Genomic DNA, 13,841 nt, shown 5'->3' with positions numbered 1-13,841 from the left:
TATGGTGGACTGCACTGATCCTTTTAACTGGATACATACCTATAGGAGTGTCCAGCTCCACCCCCACCCAAACTCCTTCAGCAAACTGTGTCACCCCAATGTAGCGCACCGTCCCCGCCTTATTGTTCCCTACTGTAACATATGCTCCTTCTATCAGCCAATCAGGCAGCACGTCTTCACGACCTCGCTCATCATCATCCACAAAGATCTCTAGTCTCTCAAAGCCTTCACCTCCTCCCGCGTTTATCAGCTTCTGTTCAGAGGAGACGTCGGATGTGATGCTATTGTGATTGGCTGAGTTGTGGGAAGCAGGCAAAGCGACGACTGACACCTTGGCACCAAACTGAGAAGGAGAGGTCACAATATCGTTCCTGTCAGCGCCCTGCTGCTGGGGGTTTGTGGATAACGTGGTCTCAGCAGCCAGGAGGGAGGAGGATGAGGAGGAGGGTTGGAGAACGTCACACAGGGTAGCTGTAGAAACACTAGCGGAGAAGTAGCCGCTTGACGACTGGCTGAGGGGGCTGAGAGGGGTGGTGTCATGCGGGTCATGCACAGGAAGAGGAGAGACTTCTGGGAGCTCTGCCCGTCTGTCTTTGGCTGGGAGCCGTAGAATAGCAGTCTACAGGAAACCGGGGGGACAGATAAGAGCATGCAGACAAGGCAAAACAAAAGAGTAATCAACAACAGTAATCAACCTTCAAAATAAAACTTGACAGGAAGAAGTCTAGGGTCTGCTAATCTGATCTTTTGACTGCGTTGACTCCCTATAGAGCCCCAAGGTGCACATCAGGCTAAAGCATACGTTACTGTGTACAGGATGAGCTACGCCACAGATTTAGTGCAGTTCTATAAATCAAGCACAATGCAATTACGCTAATGAGTGAATAGCTGAAAAGGTCTTAAACTGCACATAAAGAGCAATTCATTAAAACCTACAATGGGACCACATTAAGAACCGATGTGAAATTGGAATCTAGTAAGGATGCATCTTACAGAGAAAGAAGAGAATAAACAGAACTACAGAACTGCATTATGGGTGTGCGTTATTTGGGTACTAGATCTTCAGTTGCTTTTAGTATCCCTGAATTTATAAAAGTGCATTATCAGACTGCTGCAATGACCCTTCAAAGGGGGGCGTTAGTTGATAGATTGGACAGCAGGGATTAATTGAGGCAATGTTGTTTTCTGCAATACACTTGGGGGAAAAAAAAGTGAAACCATGCTCTAATGCTGCAAACTGAAAACAAACAGACACTGCGGTTACCTTATGCAGTTTTTCCTCAAAGAACCAAGTGGATTAAACTACAAATAAAAATTACTACTCAAAGGTATACATGTTATTTTGATCTCAAACAAAATCATAAAAAACCTGATTAAAATTACGTTACTGATAAACCAAACAGCATGTAAGGGACAAGAAGACGAGATTTAATCTCACCGTCTCGGTCTTGCCTTTGTTGTCGTCCCCTCCTGATGAGGTCACTATACGAGGCACGTGCTGCTGAGTGACAAGGAGACAGAGAAAAAAGAAATGCAAATAAACAGGCTGTGCCCTGTATTTAACATCATGTCATGCTGCATACGCAACATTATGTTTATCAGGATCGTTTACTACAGTCATGGCCAAAAGTTTTCAGACTACTAAAATTTGTATTTCATACACTTTGTTCCTTCACTTCCCCGCCCCGGAAGTGTGCCAGAGGGCGAGCACCTGGTGGCCTGGCCTTAGTCCATGGGCCCACCCTTTCGTAAGTCCACCACCCACAGGAAGTGCTGTAGGGGCTGGGTGCAGTGTGTGCTGGGCCAATTCCTGGCTACCAAGGCTAGCAGTGGGGAAGGAGCCTGAGCTAGTGTCAAGGCAAAAGTGATACCCAAGTGGCGTCAAATTAACATTTTGACTTTATGGCCAGGGAAACTCCACAATTCTTAATCCAAATGAGAATCTACTGTCCATTTCTCAAAAGTGGGGGGTAAGTAGAAACCCTCCAGCTGATCAGCTAGGACCACTGATAAGGCAGGAATGGATCACCAGTAGTCTAAATTTGGCCAATAAGTCGATGGCCAGCATGCCACACAGAACTACATAGTGCACACTTTCTTTTAGAGCTACACAAGTCATTAATTTGCTAAGTCTTTGAAACTTATGAAATGTTTACAACGCGTCGTCAATATTTCACTGAAATCATGGACCCCCTAAGAAAGTATATTAAAAAAGTAAAAACAAACTTGTGCCTTCCAAAACTTCTGGTCATGACTGCAGCTACAGCATTACAGCTTATTAACGCATGCTGAAATGTCCTAGGCAAGATGTTGAACCCCAAATTACTCCTGATGCACCGATTGCAGCGTTAGTATGTGGAAAGTAGGTAAAAACTGCTTAGTGGTGTAGCCATAAGTCTGTATGATTATGTGTGAACGCATAACATGGAGTGAAAAAATGTCACCTGCAATCAATAAACTGTTTCAATGGGCAGAAAGAGTAGAAAAAATGTGCATTATCACTTTTTTTCTACTATTGTAAGGTAAGGACCCTCGCATAATAGTTCAAACATTTAAAAAAAAAAATTGTGAAAAACAAAAACCTGATATTATATCGATTGTAGATATCTAATAAACTTAATACAAGGCTTCAAGATAATTGAACTGGACCATCTGCTGACCTGCTGGTTGTGCGGCGAAGGTCTCAGCTCCTTCTTCTCATCTCGTACTGGAAACAGAGACTTGAGCAGTTTGGGCATCTGGGGAACCAGCGCCTTAACTGAAAGATAAGAGGCAGCAAGTCCTGAACGACCTGGAGGGGGCCGGGGGGAGAAAGAAGGCGAGAAGGAGGAAGACGAGGCGAGAAGGGAGGAGGCAGAAGAGAGGGAAGGAAGCGAGGAAACAAGAGGAGGTCCGGGAGGTAGAGGAGGCATGAAAGATTAAGATTGGAAGTTGAAAGCGAGTCCAGAAAATGGTAAAAACCCCAATACAGGGATAGACTAACAGAGGAAGCTGGCAAAAAAAAAACTAAACAAAAAACAAACTAACACAAAGATGATTTTAGCCATTAGGATATGATTTCATAAACACTCTAAATTACTGGACTGTGAAAGAGAAATTATTTAAACATCATTAATTCTGTTTATTTTCAAAACAGAATTAAGCTGAAGGATGTCACAGTGACAATGATTCAAACTGACATTAACATGAAATCACTATGAATCAGCTAACTGACAGACAATATTCAGATTAATCACAGCAGACATAAAAAAAAACTGTTCAAGGAGATGAGGAGAGAATGGAGAGTTTTACACTACAAATGAATACAAAGAGAGCAGGTAGATAGCGTGATAACACACTGGACATGGAGGACCCAGCATTTAATAATGTGAACAATGAAACATCAGATGGTGTGGTTAAATATCTTTGGAACGTCAGACAAAACAGGAGAAAGTGGAAGAGAAGGTAAGGTGAAATCTGTGAGCAGCTCAAGTGGATGAATCCAGGCAGAAAAAAAGTGACAGGAGAAAAGATTGGCTGGAGGAGTAAGATGGAGTAATGAGCAGAGCCCAAAGTGTTTTATGGAAGAGAGAAGGGAGATGGGAAAAGAAGGAGGTTTACCTTGCTCTGGTTCCTGGTTCTGTGGAGGAGTGCCGAAGGGAGTAGGTGATGAAGAGGGGGAGGTGGAGTAAGTAGAAGGGGAGGAGGCTGGGCGGGGCAGGGTGCGAGGAAACTGAGAGGGCATGAAGATATCCTGCTGACTCTCCCATCGACCCTGAGGGAGCAGACAGAGATAATTTGGGATTTAAAAGAATCCACACATAAAAGCACACACGTTACTGCTCCAACCACAAAGTATAATTTATCTATAGCTGTTCTTGTCAACTAAAAGTTTAGCTGGTTAGTTTCTACTTTCAAAGTACTACCTGCGCTGATGCACAGGTATTTTTTTTAAATTATAAAAAAAAAATATATTACTTAAAAAAAAAAACCCAACAGCAATAAGAAAATGCCCCTCTTTTAGATATACATGGTAACCCATATGTAAACAAATCATTAATTTTTTACGCAAATACAGGGTAAAAGCAAACAGGTCCTTTTGTTGATTTAAAACAGAAAAAGTTCAAACAGGGTTCCTAAACCTTTCGAAATATTGTTTTTTGGTTTTTCAACATGGTTTGTGTTCCAGCGTGCTAATGCACTTTACGATATGATATTAAAGTTGGGCCTTTTGAGGTTATGTTGGCTGAAGCATAAAATGTAAACAAAATTAGACAAGTAGACTAAGAAAACAAATTTGTGTCACTTTTTCAAAACTCACTGTCAATAAATTATAAACTTTAAATGATTAAGTTGGTTACTTTGGTTCAGTACTGAACTCTATAGTGTTTGGTGCTGAGATTAATCTGACCAGTATTAAGTAGATAAATTTAACTAGAAAAAGTTCTTCTTTTTTAAATTAAACTAAGTAAATTAAATGATCACATATAATTATCAGGTCTATATAATAACTGTATGCAGTGGTAAATACAATGAGATAAAGATTTTGATTTCATGCTAAAACAACACAGCTCTCTTATCTCAGTTTACGCATGCTAATGAAGAGAACTTCCAACATTGCACAGACAACACTCCAGCAGTTACACACAGAGTAGAGACACTCATGATTTTATGCTGTTGAACAGTGTGTATTACCTTATCATCCAGCAGGCAGGTTGTGGACAGGTCTTGTCTACTTCCAGACAGCTGACAGAAGGAACAGACAAGAGTATGTTGAGAAAAATCACATCTTATTGCAATATAATGTAATGCCATCTGTGCTATGATGGTCTGCCACTATAGTTCATGCTTTACCCTGTTAACAGAAGGAGAGCTTATGCTCCGTCTGTTACTCTTCCCTCTGCTAGTCAACTGCTCCTTCACAGCCACTTCCTAAAACACAGAGAGCATTTTGATGTACATATTAGAAGATCATAAATCACAGCAAAGATTTCTGGCACAACTTCACCTATTTCCAAGGTGAAGGTGCATATTAGAAGATCAGCAATAAAAAAAAAAAAAAATGTGTGACTGGATGCATGCCTGCCTATTCATAATGTGGATTTAAATTCAATCTACAGCTTTATTATTTATCTCCACCTACCTGTCTGAGTCTATCCAGTGTCAGAATGTTCTCCAGACTCAGGACACTGCGGAGGTATTTCTCAATGGCAGCCTCGTCATCGCCTGACTGGCTGTTGTGTGCGCTTGCAGCGAGTCGGGCCAGCATCTCCCTGTCCTCTGAACCAGGAGCATCCTAAGGAGACAAAGCATCATAAAGATTAACAACGTGTTTAATAATATGCTTCAAAAAACAATGCTTCTTCCCGTTGGCATTACCCCAGGGATGTTGGAGACCACTTCAAAGGTGACCCCACAGCCAGGTACGGTGCTGCGGGTTGACATCCTTCTGAGAAAGTTGTGGGCAAATCCCTGGCGGCCCGGGCTAACATTGACGCAGATCCTTTTTCTCAGCACCAGCTGCATGTCAGCAGGGTGACTGAGCTGGACCACCACCCGTACGGTCAGATAGACACGCTGCTCAGGCCACGATCCCCCTCGACTGAGCTGAGGACACTCATGGACAGTGGAGTCCCATGATGCCTCCGCTTTAACCTGTGGAATGAACAGCTCAGTTACTAACAGGCTCTTTAATGAAAAGGCCTCCTTTATGAGAACCACGGGTTTATCCTCACCTCTCCATCGTAGTGTCTGACGATCTGTAGGTCAAAAAAGTCATCCTCATCCTCTCCATTCAAGATAGCATCCCAACCTCCAGCCTCTGGAACTTCAAACTGGTCTTGAGAGCTGAGGTCATCAGCTGGGGAATCAAAGATATTTTAAATTAACTTATATAAAAGGATAAACACTTAGTGAGATTCTGCACAATTCTGCAAATGACTGACTTACGTTTGAGATTCAGGAAGAGGACAGGGATGTGAGTCTCCATACCAGGCAGAGGAACCCTGGAGGCAAACTCCTTGTTATCAAAGTATCTGTTGTTTAAACCACTGTGTCTTAAACTGTTATAATGAATGCTAATTTCCAGCTCAATATTTTTATGCTTAGACAATAATCCTTTGCAATTGGCCTACATGCACCTCCTCCCTTTAAGTCAAGTTATCACAAACTGCAAACAGAAGGTGTTCTGCGTTTAAACCAGAGTGTGTGCTTGAGATGACCATATTAGGGATATCTGCACTCACTGACATCACAAAGAGCAGTTTAAAATTTAAAAAAGCGGTTTGATACAGAGCGTTTAAAGCAGTCTGAAGCTGCAGCTTTAGGCTCACAGGGGCTTCAGCTGTTTTCAATAAGAACATCATTTAATGTGCTGTACCATTCAGCAGGTGCTCCAGGAATGCCGCTGCCAGCAGAGGGCACCATTACAGCATTTCTCTCCTCAGTTAGAGTCAAACGCCATTCAAGCAGCTGCGCCTCCCTCTCCATGTCATCTTCTGTTTTTTCTGTACACAACATGCATGCATTAAACATTTCATTCACCTTATTCCACTTGCAAAGTGTAAATTGCTGTAATTGTGAATTAGGATCAGAAACAGTTGTTAAATACCTGTGCATATAAATATTTTGCATACTAATCTATGTATTTTTACCTGCTTTGCTAACCAGGCTCTGTAGGTGCTGATCAAGGTATTCCTGTCTCTTGGTGAGAGCAGCTAACCACTGCCCCCGTAACCGTTCCAGGTCTCTTTCCTGTCCACCAAACAACTCAGTTAATCACTCCATCTTCTGCCTCAAGTCAGCTACTTCAAAGGTAATTTATGACTCAATGAAAGAGTAAATCAGACTGTAGACAGAGTGGTCTACCTGATAACTATCCATCTCATCTGCTTCCTGGTTTGCTGTGGTGTTTCTGATCTCCACACAGCCCACTGATACAGCGAGCACAATCTCTGCGATCAGGGGCATAGTGCCAGAATCCTGAACTGAGCGCACGTCCACCTGGATTCTTCTCGACTGACCCTAAAGGAGTATGAGGAGAAGGTTGAAGAGGATTAGGAAGACAAGGCACTAGTTAGAATATTTAGAAGCCCGCTCTTCCAGTTTTCTGATTCAAACAGGTTGACTGTTTTTGTTGTGACGTGTCATCCTCACCTGCCGAAGCTGGAAGATTCCTCCGGTCTGCACATCTCTGGCAGGTACCACTTCCACTGGAACAAAGTCTCCGTTCTCGTTTATCTCCAGGATTTGAATCCACAGCTCGAGCTTACGTGTTACCTCACTCCATCTACAAAATCAGATACTGTTTGCACACCTGTGCTCTTTGCAGAACAAGAGTCTATATGTACTCTTTCTGTTATATCTACCTGTCTCGTAATGTGCGTGTCTTAGCTTGGATAATGCTGAGGTCCCACAGTGCGGGGTTTCTTCCAGCATCAGCCTGTCTGTGTCCGTACACCTCAATGGCGACTGCCCCTTCTGTAAGGTGCTCGATAAATTCCTCAGTTACGGACACAGCCAGCTCCTACATAACCCCCAAAAACAAGTGCCATTCAGACCAATCCCCAACACATTTTCACACAACTAGAAATCAAAATAGACACAGCTCAGGAAAGCTTCTTGATTTGTTGTAAGACTTGAAATTCTTGTCTTCCCTCCCATGTTTACCTTGCAGCTGTCAAACACCACCATGCAGTGTGGGTCCTTGTTGCTGGGTGATGAGGATGACGTGTCAACTTCGGGAGCCACGATGATAGGCTCGGGCTGGTCCCAGAAAGAATACTGACAAAAGACGAAGTTGGACAGGTACTGAGGAAGACCAGTAGCCTGCAGGATTTTAATCTGTGGATGACAAGCAGGAAAAATGAGATGCAAACTAAACACACCTAATAGTCCTGGAAGTATTGGGAAGATTCAGATGGTCTGAATGCACTAAATTTTCTGATGAGCTATGAGTCTTACCATGCAGACCAGTTTGCGATCCTGAACTTCAGTGTCTTGGTTGTTGTCAGGCTCATCTCCTCCAGCCATGTTATCCTCTAAGCCCCCACCAACTCTTACCACCTCCACATGCAGGCGACCTGCAACCTAAACACAGCAAGAAAACAGAGAAAACAGCCTTTAGCCTTTAGTATAAGAAAAAAAATTTTTTGAACGGGGAAAGATGCAAAGCTATTTTAATAGACTTCATGAATAAAAGTACGGACTTGAAAATGAGAACAGCATGTAAATTTTTCCCAGAATTTGTTCCTTGTCCCCTAAGACTGCCTGTATCTCTGGCTGTTTTATTCTATAGCTGCTCATTCACCAATCAGATTTCAAATGCAATCATCAAAATCAGCTGAAAGTTTACATCACCTTCCTGGAGTCAATTTTTGCTATCATTCTTCTAACACTTTACCAACACAATTCCCTGAATATCATGCAAACCTTTACTTTTAAATTCTGATCTCACTGAAACTCTTCCTGAGTCACAGTGAAAAATGTAATAACATACCAAGTCTAGAGGCTGTTTCTGTAAGTCAGGGCTACTTCTCCTATGAGAAGAAATTTAGGAATTAAACTGGTGACAAATTGTGTTCTACCTCTCCTTTCTGGTTGATGATGGGAACAGCGTACTGCAGCTTGACGTCATAGAAAAGACAGGAAAGGAAGACGTTGGCGACGCCGATCAGGCTGTGGTTTTCTTGCTCGTCAAAAAACGGGTCCGCTCGGCGGAAATATGAACACATTACCTGGACAAGGAAAATTTTAATAGACAGATGTTAGAGATGTGCTTTGTATGTTTGACTTCATAAGATTCCCAATAAGTTTACAATAAAGCTATCATGGTGTCATATGGCTGTTAACTCACCTGGTCGTCTGGATGATTTAAGTGGTAGTCCTGCCATTCCTGGTACAGCTCTCTCATGTCAACCAGACGGTTCTCCATCTTCTCCAAACTCCAGATCTGTTTGCCCCGACCCCGTCTTCGAACCTGAATCGCTGGTTCACTGAGCACTGCATCCCTCTACACACAGACACACAGACATACTTATAAGCTTTTGGGAACACCAGAGGACAGGTCACCCACATGTAAGGTCTTCATGTTTGTGTTTACGACCTTGCGGTTTGCATTGAGGTTGTCTGATGGGATCTGCAGAGTGACTCGGTACTCGGTGTGCCGTTCCAGCTCATCTGCAATGAAACAGGCTTCTTGTACCAGGAGGTTCGCCCTGACTATCTGCTCCCTCAACCTCCGAAGACTCCTCACCAACACAGCCTCCCTGCAGAAGGACAACAGGTGGCAAACAACATGAGGGGAGAGAGGAGAACGGATGGATTAGAAAAACCAAGCTGGTATTAATCAACACATTATGCATGTTCCTAAAATTCAAAGACACTCACCTGTCCTCACTCCACTGCCTCAGTCTGCTCTGAGCACTGCTTGAATGGCTCATCCCTCCTATACTGAGCCTCTCCATGCTGCGATAGTGAGATTGCTGTCCTGGACCTTGCTGCCCAATTGTTGGCCCTCCAGACTGACCTGTGGACAGGCGTTCTGGGTTGAGCTTCTTACGCAACTGCTGGAGCTCCTGCTCGTACATCTGCCTCTGTCGCTCCAAAGCAGAACGCTTCTCCTCTTCGTGCTGCCTCTCCAGAGATTGGAGGACTACCTGCATGGGGTCTGAATGGACAGAACATTGAGAAGTCAGACAGGAAGTGAAAAAAACATGCTGTTTTCCATAATAGTGTCCTAACACATCTTACCATTGCTGCCCAGGGCTTTCATCATGACCTCTGTCTGGGCAAACTCATACGAGAAGCTGACTTCACTGGACACTTCACTGGCTGTATCACCATCTGCATCCAGCTGCTCACTGCTACCACTGTTCTTCATCATGCCACCTTCACCCTCTTCATCATCAGCAGCCCGAGAGCGCCGCTTAGGCAGGTTGATCCTGAAAGTGAGTTAAATGCATTCATCAGTGATTCAAAAATATTTTATGTAACTTTAACAAATAGTCCAAACGGATTGACACAACATGGAAACAACTGGAACTGATGGGAGTTACAAAAAAAAAAAAAAAAAAAAAAGACTTAAAAAATAAATTAAATAGAAAGAACAGCAGTTACCTAAAGAAGTGGTTGTTTCCCCAGAGGATTCGGTCCCCATGGTGGAGTTGCAGAGCACTGGTTACTGGAGAGCCATTAACACACGTCCTGTTTACAAAAAAAGATGGTGACATTAGTTGGGAGTTGCATTTATATTTTTAAAGAATCTCAAACAGAAGCTGAAGTAACCGACTGAAGAAAACAACATCTGTTTTGGTAAGAGGACTTTAACCCTGGTGGGGTTAACTACACTATGTTTAGCCTCATCAACATAGGGCCTGTATAATGCAGCAAGTTCCAAATAACCAGGACATCTTTTCCTTATCTGGCTTTACATTGTAATCTTACATCTTGGACATGTATTTGTATTTTATAGCTTATTTAACACTGATGTATCAGCCAGGGACTGCACATACAATTAGGTAATAGCTAAATCTATCACAAGGGATTGTTTCTCTCATGAGAATGTTTTTGTGAACGGTCCCTGACAAATACAGAATAAAACTAAACTTAACTACTCTAACATAAGCAACGCTCACACGAAGGCGTTTATTAACTAAATAAGTCAACCCAATGTTTCCCCAGTGTAGTTACAAGTGTGTTCACATAAACTAGGCATTTTTGCACACAGGTGACAAATTGTATATTTTACAAAAGACAGCTATAACTTTAGTAAAATAAAAAGAGGCCAAATGCATATTACAAGCAGTTCAGCAACGTATTTGCTGCAGTCTTACTAGATATAAAGCGGTCAGTGTGAGACAGGAGAAGTGCTATGGTATTTAAAAAAAAAGTACGTATATGGGTTTGTGTAGCATAAAGATATCCTTATGCAATTTAGAACACTTTTAGGACCTTTTCCCAACTGATGGTGCCGAACTATTTGAGAGCAACGGGTAAGTAGGCTGACCTGTAAATTCCACATAAAGGTCAACTAGAAAAAGGACTATGTTTTCCTGTAGCCAGCAGGAAGGGGAAAAAAAGAATCAGGATATAAATTTCATTCCACTGATCACAAGTTAATAAGGGAAAAACACAAGGTTTAGAATGATTGCTGAAAACTACTGACTCTCTCTCTGTGCACTGAGGCTGGAGGGAGAATCCAGCTGGTCAGTGGGCAGTGGTTTTGTATGTGCTGATCTCTTATCTTGAATATAACCTACTCTGGAGGACATTAGGTGTGCGGCATTAAGTTACTACGGTGATAAAGTCCCAGTGAGAAATAAACCACCTTTAGAACTTTAAAAACCCTGGTTTTAATCCAAAGTTACCCAATTAAAACCTTGCAGTGTAATTCTCCTAACTTTGCTTGTGTTACATTTGCGTTCCTTACCTAGCGTTGCGGTGGGGGGCGAGAATCACAGCTGCCTCTGCTGTGATGTCAATGACACAGTGCTCTGCCTGGATACCCATCCCGCACAGCTGAATGTCCTGGGAGTCTGCTGAGCCCACTTTTGTGTGTTCCTGAGATGTTCAACATATTACAATCAGCTGACTCAAACAAAAGGGGAATAAAGAGCCTGTCTAGAGGAACACATCACAAATCTATGGGATGTTCCAGTTATAATTACAATCACAACTGATCTAAATTTTACTCCTTAAACTTTATCTATTCTAATCAAACCCATCAAACAGCAACATTATTATGTTCCATTACAGCTGGTTGCCTTTCACGTTTCCTATAAATGAATTAAATTTCCTCTTAAGCGTTTTCAAGAACCCAGTGCAAGTCACATGACAACTGATTCTTCTTCAGCTTGCTATTAAGGAAAATGAAACTTCAGTTTCTATGATTCAAACTGTGTAAAAAAATAAAATAAAAAATCTCTGACACATCTGATCAAATTTAGTGTTTAGAGGACAAAGACTGATCGCTCATTAAATTGCAGTTACACAACTGGTTTTTTTTTGTTTTTTTTTAATAGTCAGGCATAATACTTTAGAAGGCATTAGGTAAAGCATGATGGTGAGTGTGTGTGTGTGTGTGTGTGTGTGTGTTCATGCAAACCTTCAGGTAGTACACAAGTAGTTCATTGAGTGCAGGATCAGCATTAAGGTTGACAAGAAAACTCTTATCGTCTCCAACTTTAATCCCTGAAGACTGAAGAGAAATACCCAGACTCTCCAACTGCTTCTGACGCTCCTGCACACACACACACACACACACACACACACACACACAAACACAAACAAAACAAAACAAAAAACATCACACTTTCAGCTTTTAAAGTATCTAAATGACACAGTTTGAGAAAATAAAGACACTGTGCACTGTAATTCTTGCACTGAATAAAAAAAAAAAAATCAATTACATTTGATGTTTGTTGTGCGTCTCACCTGTGCAATCTCCTCAGTTTTGCGAAGCTTCTCCTCCCATGTGACCGTCATCTCTTGAATCAACTTTTCGGACTCCTCCAGACGGTCTTTCAGCTCTGGAGCTTTCAAAGACTGGCGATAAAAAAAAGCACACGAGAAGCAGGTGAGGCAAATACTTCAACACGGTGATTGGTTAGATTGTGAAGATCTCTCACCTCTGCCTGTGTCAGTTGTACTCGTAGTTTTTCTACTTCCTCTCGGAGCTCCCTGATGATGCGAGCGTTGGGATCTTCATTAACAACAGCATGGTTAACTATGTTCTTCGCTCGGTCGGCATACCGTAGTGTCGACAGCGTCTCCTCGTAGTTGTCTGCCGCTGGACTCACAGTAGCAACCATTGCTGTCCGACTGTTACCTCCCAGGCAGTCCTGGAGACAAACAGAAAAAAAAAAAAAAAAGTAAAATATAGGGAAAAAATGCTATAAAATGTGTTTTGCTCAGGTGGTCGTTTATGTTTATCATACCTTCAGTAACCATGTCAAAACAGAGTCTCTGTAAGGAACAAACTTGGTCTTGTTCTTGGCGGTTCCTTGTTCAGCCAGAGCTGAGATCACTAGACCCAGAGTTGTGAGGGACCTTGCAAACACAAAGAGAAACAAACATTTTCTCCAAAAGTTGATTCTGTTCATCTGGACGTAGCGTTTTGTGGGAGAAACGTTTCGTCACTCATCCAAGTGACTTCTTCAGTCTCAGCTGACTGCAGGTTTCCCCAAACCTTATAAACAGTACATTTGCATAATGACTGAAACCAGCCCACTGAAGGAACAATGGGCTGTGAGGTCAGTTCCTTAATCATAATTATGCAAATTCCCATGACCATTGATCAACATGTAGCTCTGTCTGCTTGTGTGTTGAGATACTTTAAGGTCAAGCTTGAATGACCTTGGAAAGAATGTTTTTAACCTTTAAAACATTTAAAAAACTGTTTATGTAGTGTTTCTCTGTATCCATGTTTTAATTGCTTTCATTACTTGTTGATGTTGCTTCCTTCCTTCAGGCGCTCTCCTGCTGCTCCAGTCTTTGCTGCTCGCTCACTTCCAGCCAAGTCTACTAGGCTCAGCCGACTCACCTTTTCCCCACTCGTCTACAGAAATACGGAAAGAGCAAAAAGAAAAAGAAAGTCTGATTATTGTCCCATTTGTTCTTGCATTCATGGTGCCTGATGCACTAGAGATGCTCTAGCAGGGTCCTGCAACCCGCGTTGGTGTTTCAGTCCACTGTAAAATGTATTCAGCTTTTTTTTTTTTCCTTCCTTCTTCTGACTTTCCACTGATGTTTTTTTTTCCCAGTGTAACAAGCAATGGAACAAAAAGCCATGGTGTTCCCAGGCTGGTTTACAACATATCCAGGGGTTGCAGTAAAGATGATTAGGCACATCTGAACTAACTTCA

General features: G+C 42.3%; 1 protein-coding gene across 9 annotated transcripts in view; it reads right to left on the bottom strand.

Moving 5' to 3' along the window:
- kif13ba (kinesin family member 13Ba) overlaps nt 1-13,841 on the bottom strand; it is a 54,034-nt gene that overhangs the window by 5,821 nt on the left and 34,372 nt on the right. For 6 of the 9 annotated variants that reach the window (XM_005447705.3, XM_019360797.2, XM_013272150.3 and 3 more), the window contains 29 exons: nt 13,422-13,534; nt 12,915-13,026; nt 12,606-12,818; nt 12,412-12,522; nt 12,083-12,217; nt 11,408-11,538; nt 10,096-10,182; nt 9,730-9,920; nt 9,367-9,646; nt 9,083-9,245; nt 8,834-8,989; nt 8,565-8,714; nt 7,942-8,067; nt 7,648-7,821; nt 7,347-7,504; nt 7,135-7,267; nt 6,847-7,002; nt 6,633-6,732; nt 6,359-6,485; nt 5,929-5,984; nt 5,715-5,839; nt 5,359-5,634; nt 5,123-5,275; nt 4,834-4,911; nt 4,675-4,725; nt 3,601-3,754; nt 2,661-2,791; nt 1,439-1,501; nt 40-619 (listed from right to left, as the gene is read on the bottom strand). In XM_005447705.3, coding sequence (XP_005447762.1) covers nt 40-619; nt 1,439-1,501; nt 2,661-2,791; nt 3,601-3,754; nt 4,675-4,725; nt 4,834-4,911; nt 5,123-5,275; nt 5,359-5,634; nt 5,715-5,839; nt 5,929-5,984; nt 6,359-6,485; nt 6,633-6,732; nt 6,847-7,002; nt 7,135-7,267; nt 7,347-7,504; nt 7,648-7,821; nt 7,942-8,067; nt 8,565-8,714; nt 8,834-8,989; nt 9,083-9,245; nt 9,367-9,646; nt 9,730-9,920; nt 10,096-10,182; nt 11,408-11,538; nt 12,083-12,217; nt 12,412-12,522; nt 12,606-12,818; nt 12,915-13,026; nt 13,422-13,534 — 4,483 coding nt within the window. The remainder of the gene's footprint in view (nt 1-39; nt 620-1,438; nt 1,502-2,660; nt 2,792-3,600; nt 3,755-4,674; nt 4,726-4,833; nt 4,912-5,122; nt 5,276-5,358; nt 5,635-5,714; nt 5,840-5,928; nt 5,985-6,358; nt 6,486-6,632; nt 6,733-6,846; nt 7,003-7,134; nt 7,268-7,346; nt 7,505-7,647; nt 7,822-7,941; nt 8,068-8,564; nt 8,715-8,833; nt 8,990-9,082; nt 9,246-9,366; nt 9,647-9,729; nt 9,921-10,095; nt 10,183-11,407; nt 11,539-12,082; nt 12,218-12,411; nt 12,523-12,605; nt 12,819-12,914; nt 13,027-13,421; nt 13,535-13,841) is intronic. The other 3 variants (XM_019360799.2, XM_005447707.4, XM_019360811.2) reach the window with 3 other exon arrangements.

The sequence above is a fragment of the Oreochromis niloticus genome, linkage group LG1 (assembly GCF_001858045.2).
Source record: "Oreochromis niloticus isolate F11D_XX linkage group LG1, O_niloticus_UMD_NMBU, whole genome shotgun sequence".
Lineage (NCBI taxonomy): Eukaryota > Metazoa > Chordata > Actinopteri > Cichliformes > Cichlidae > Oreochromis > Oreochromis niloticus.
The sequence above is the reverse complement of the archived record's forward strand: the minus strand, read 5'-3'. Positions and strand labels throughout refer to the sequence as shown.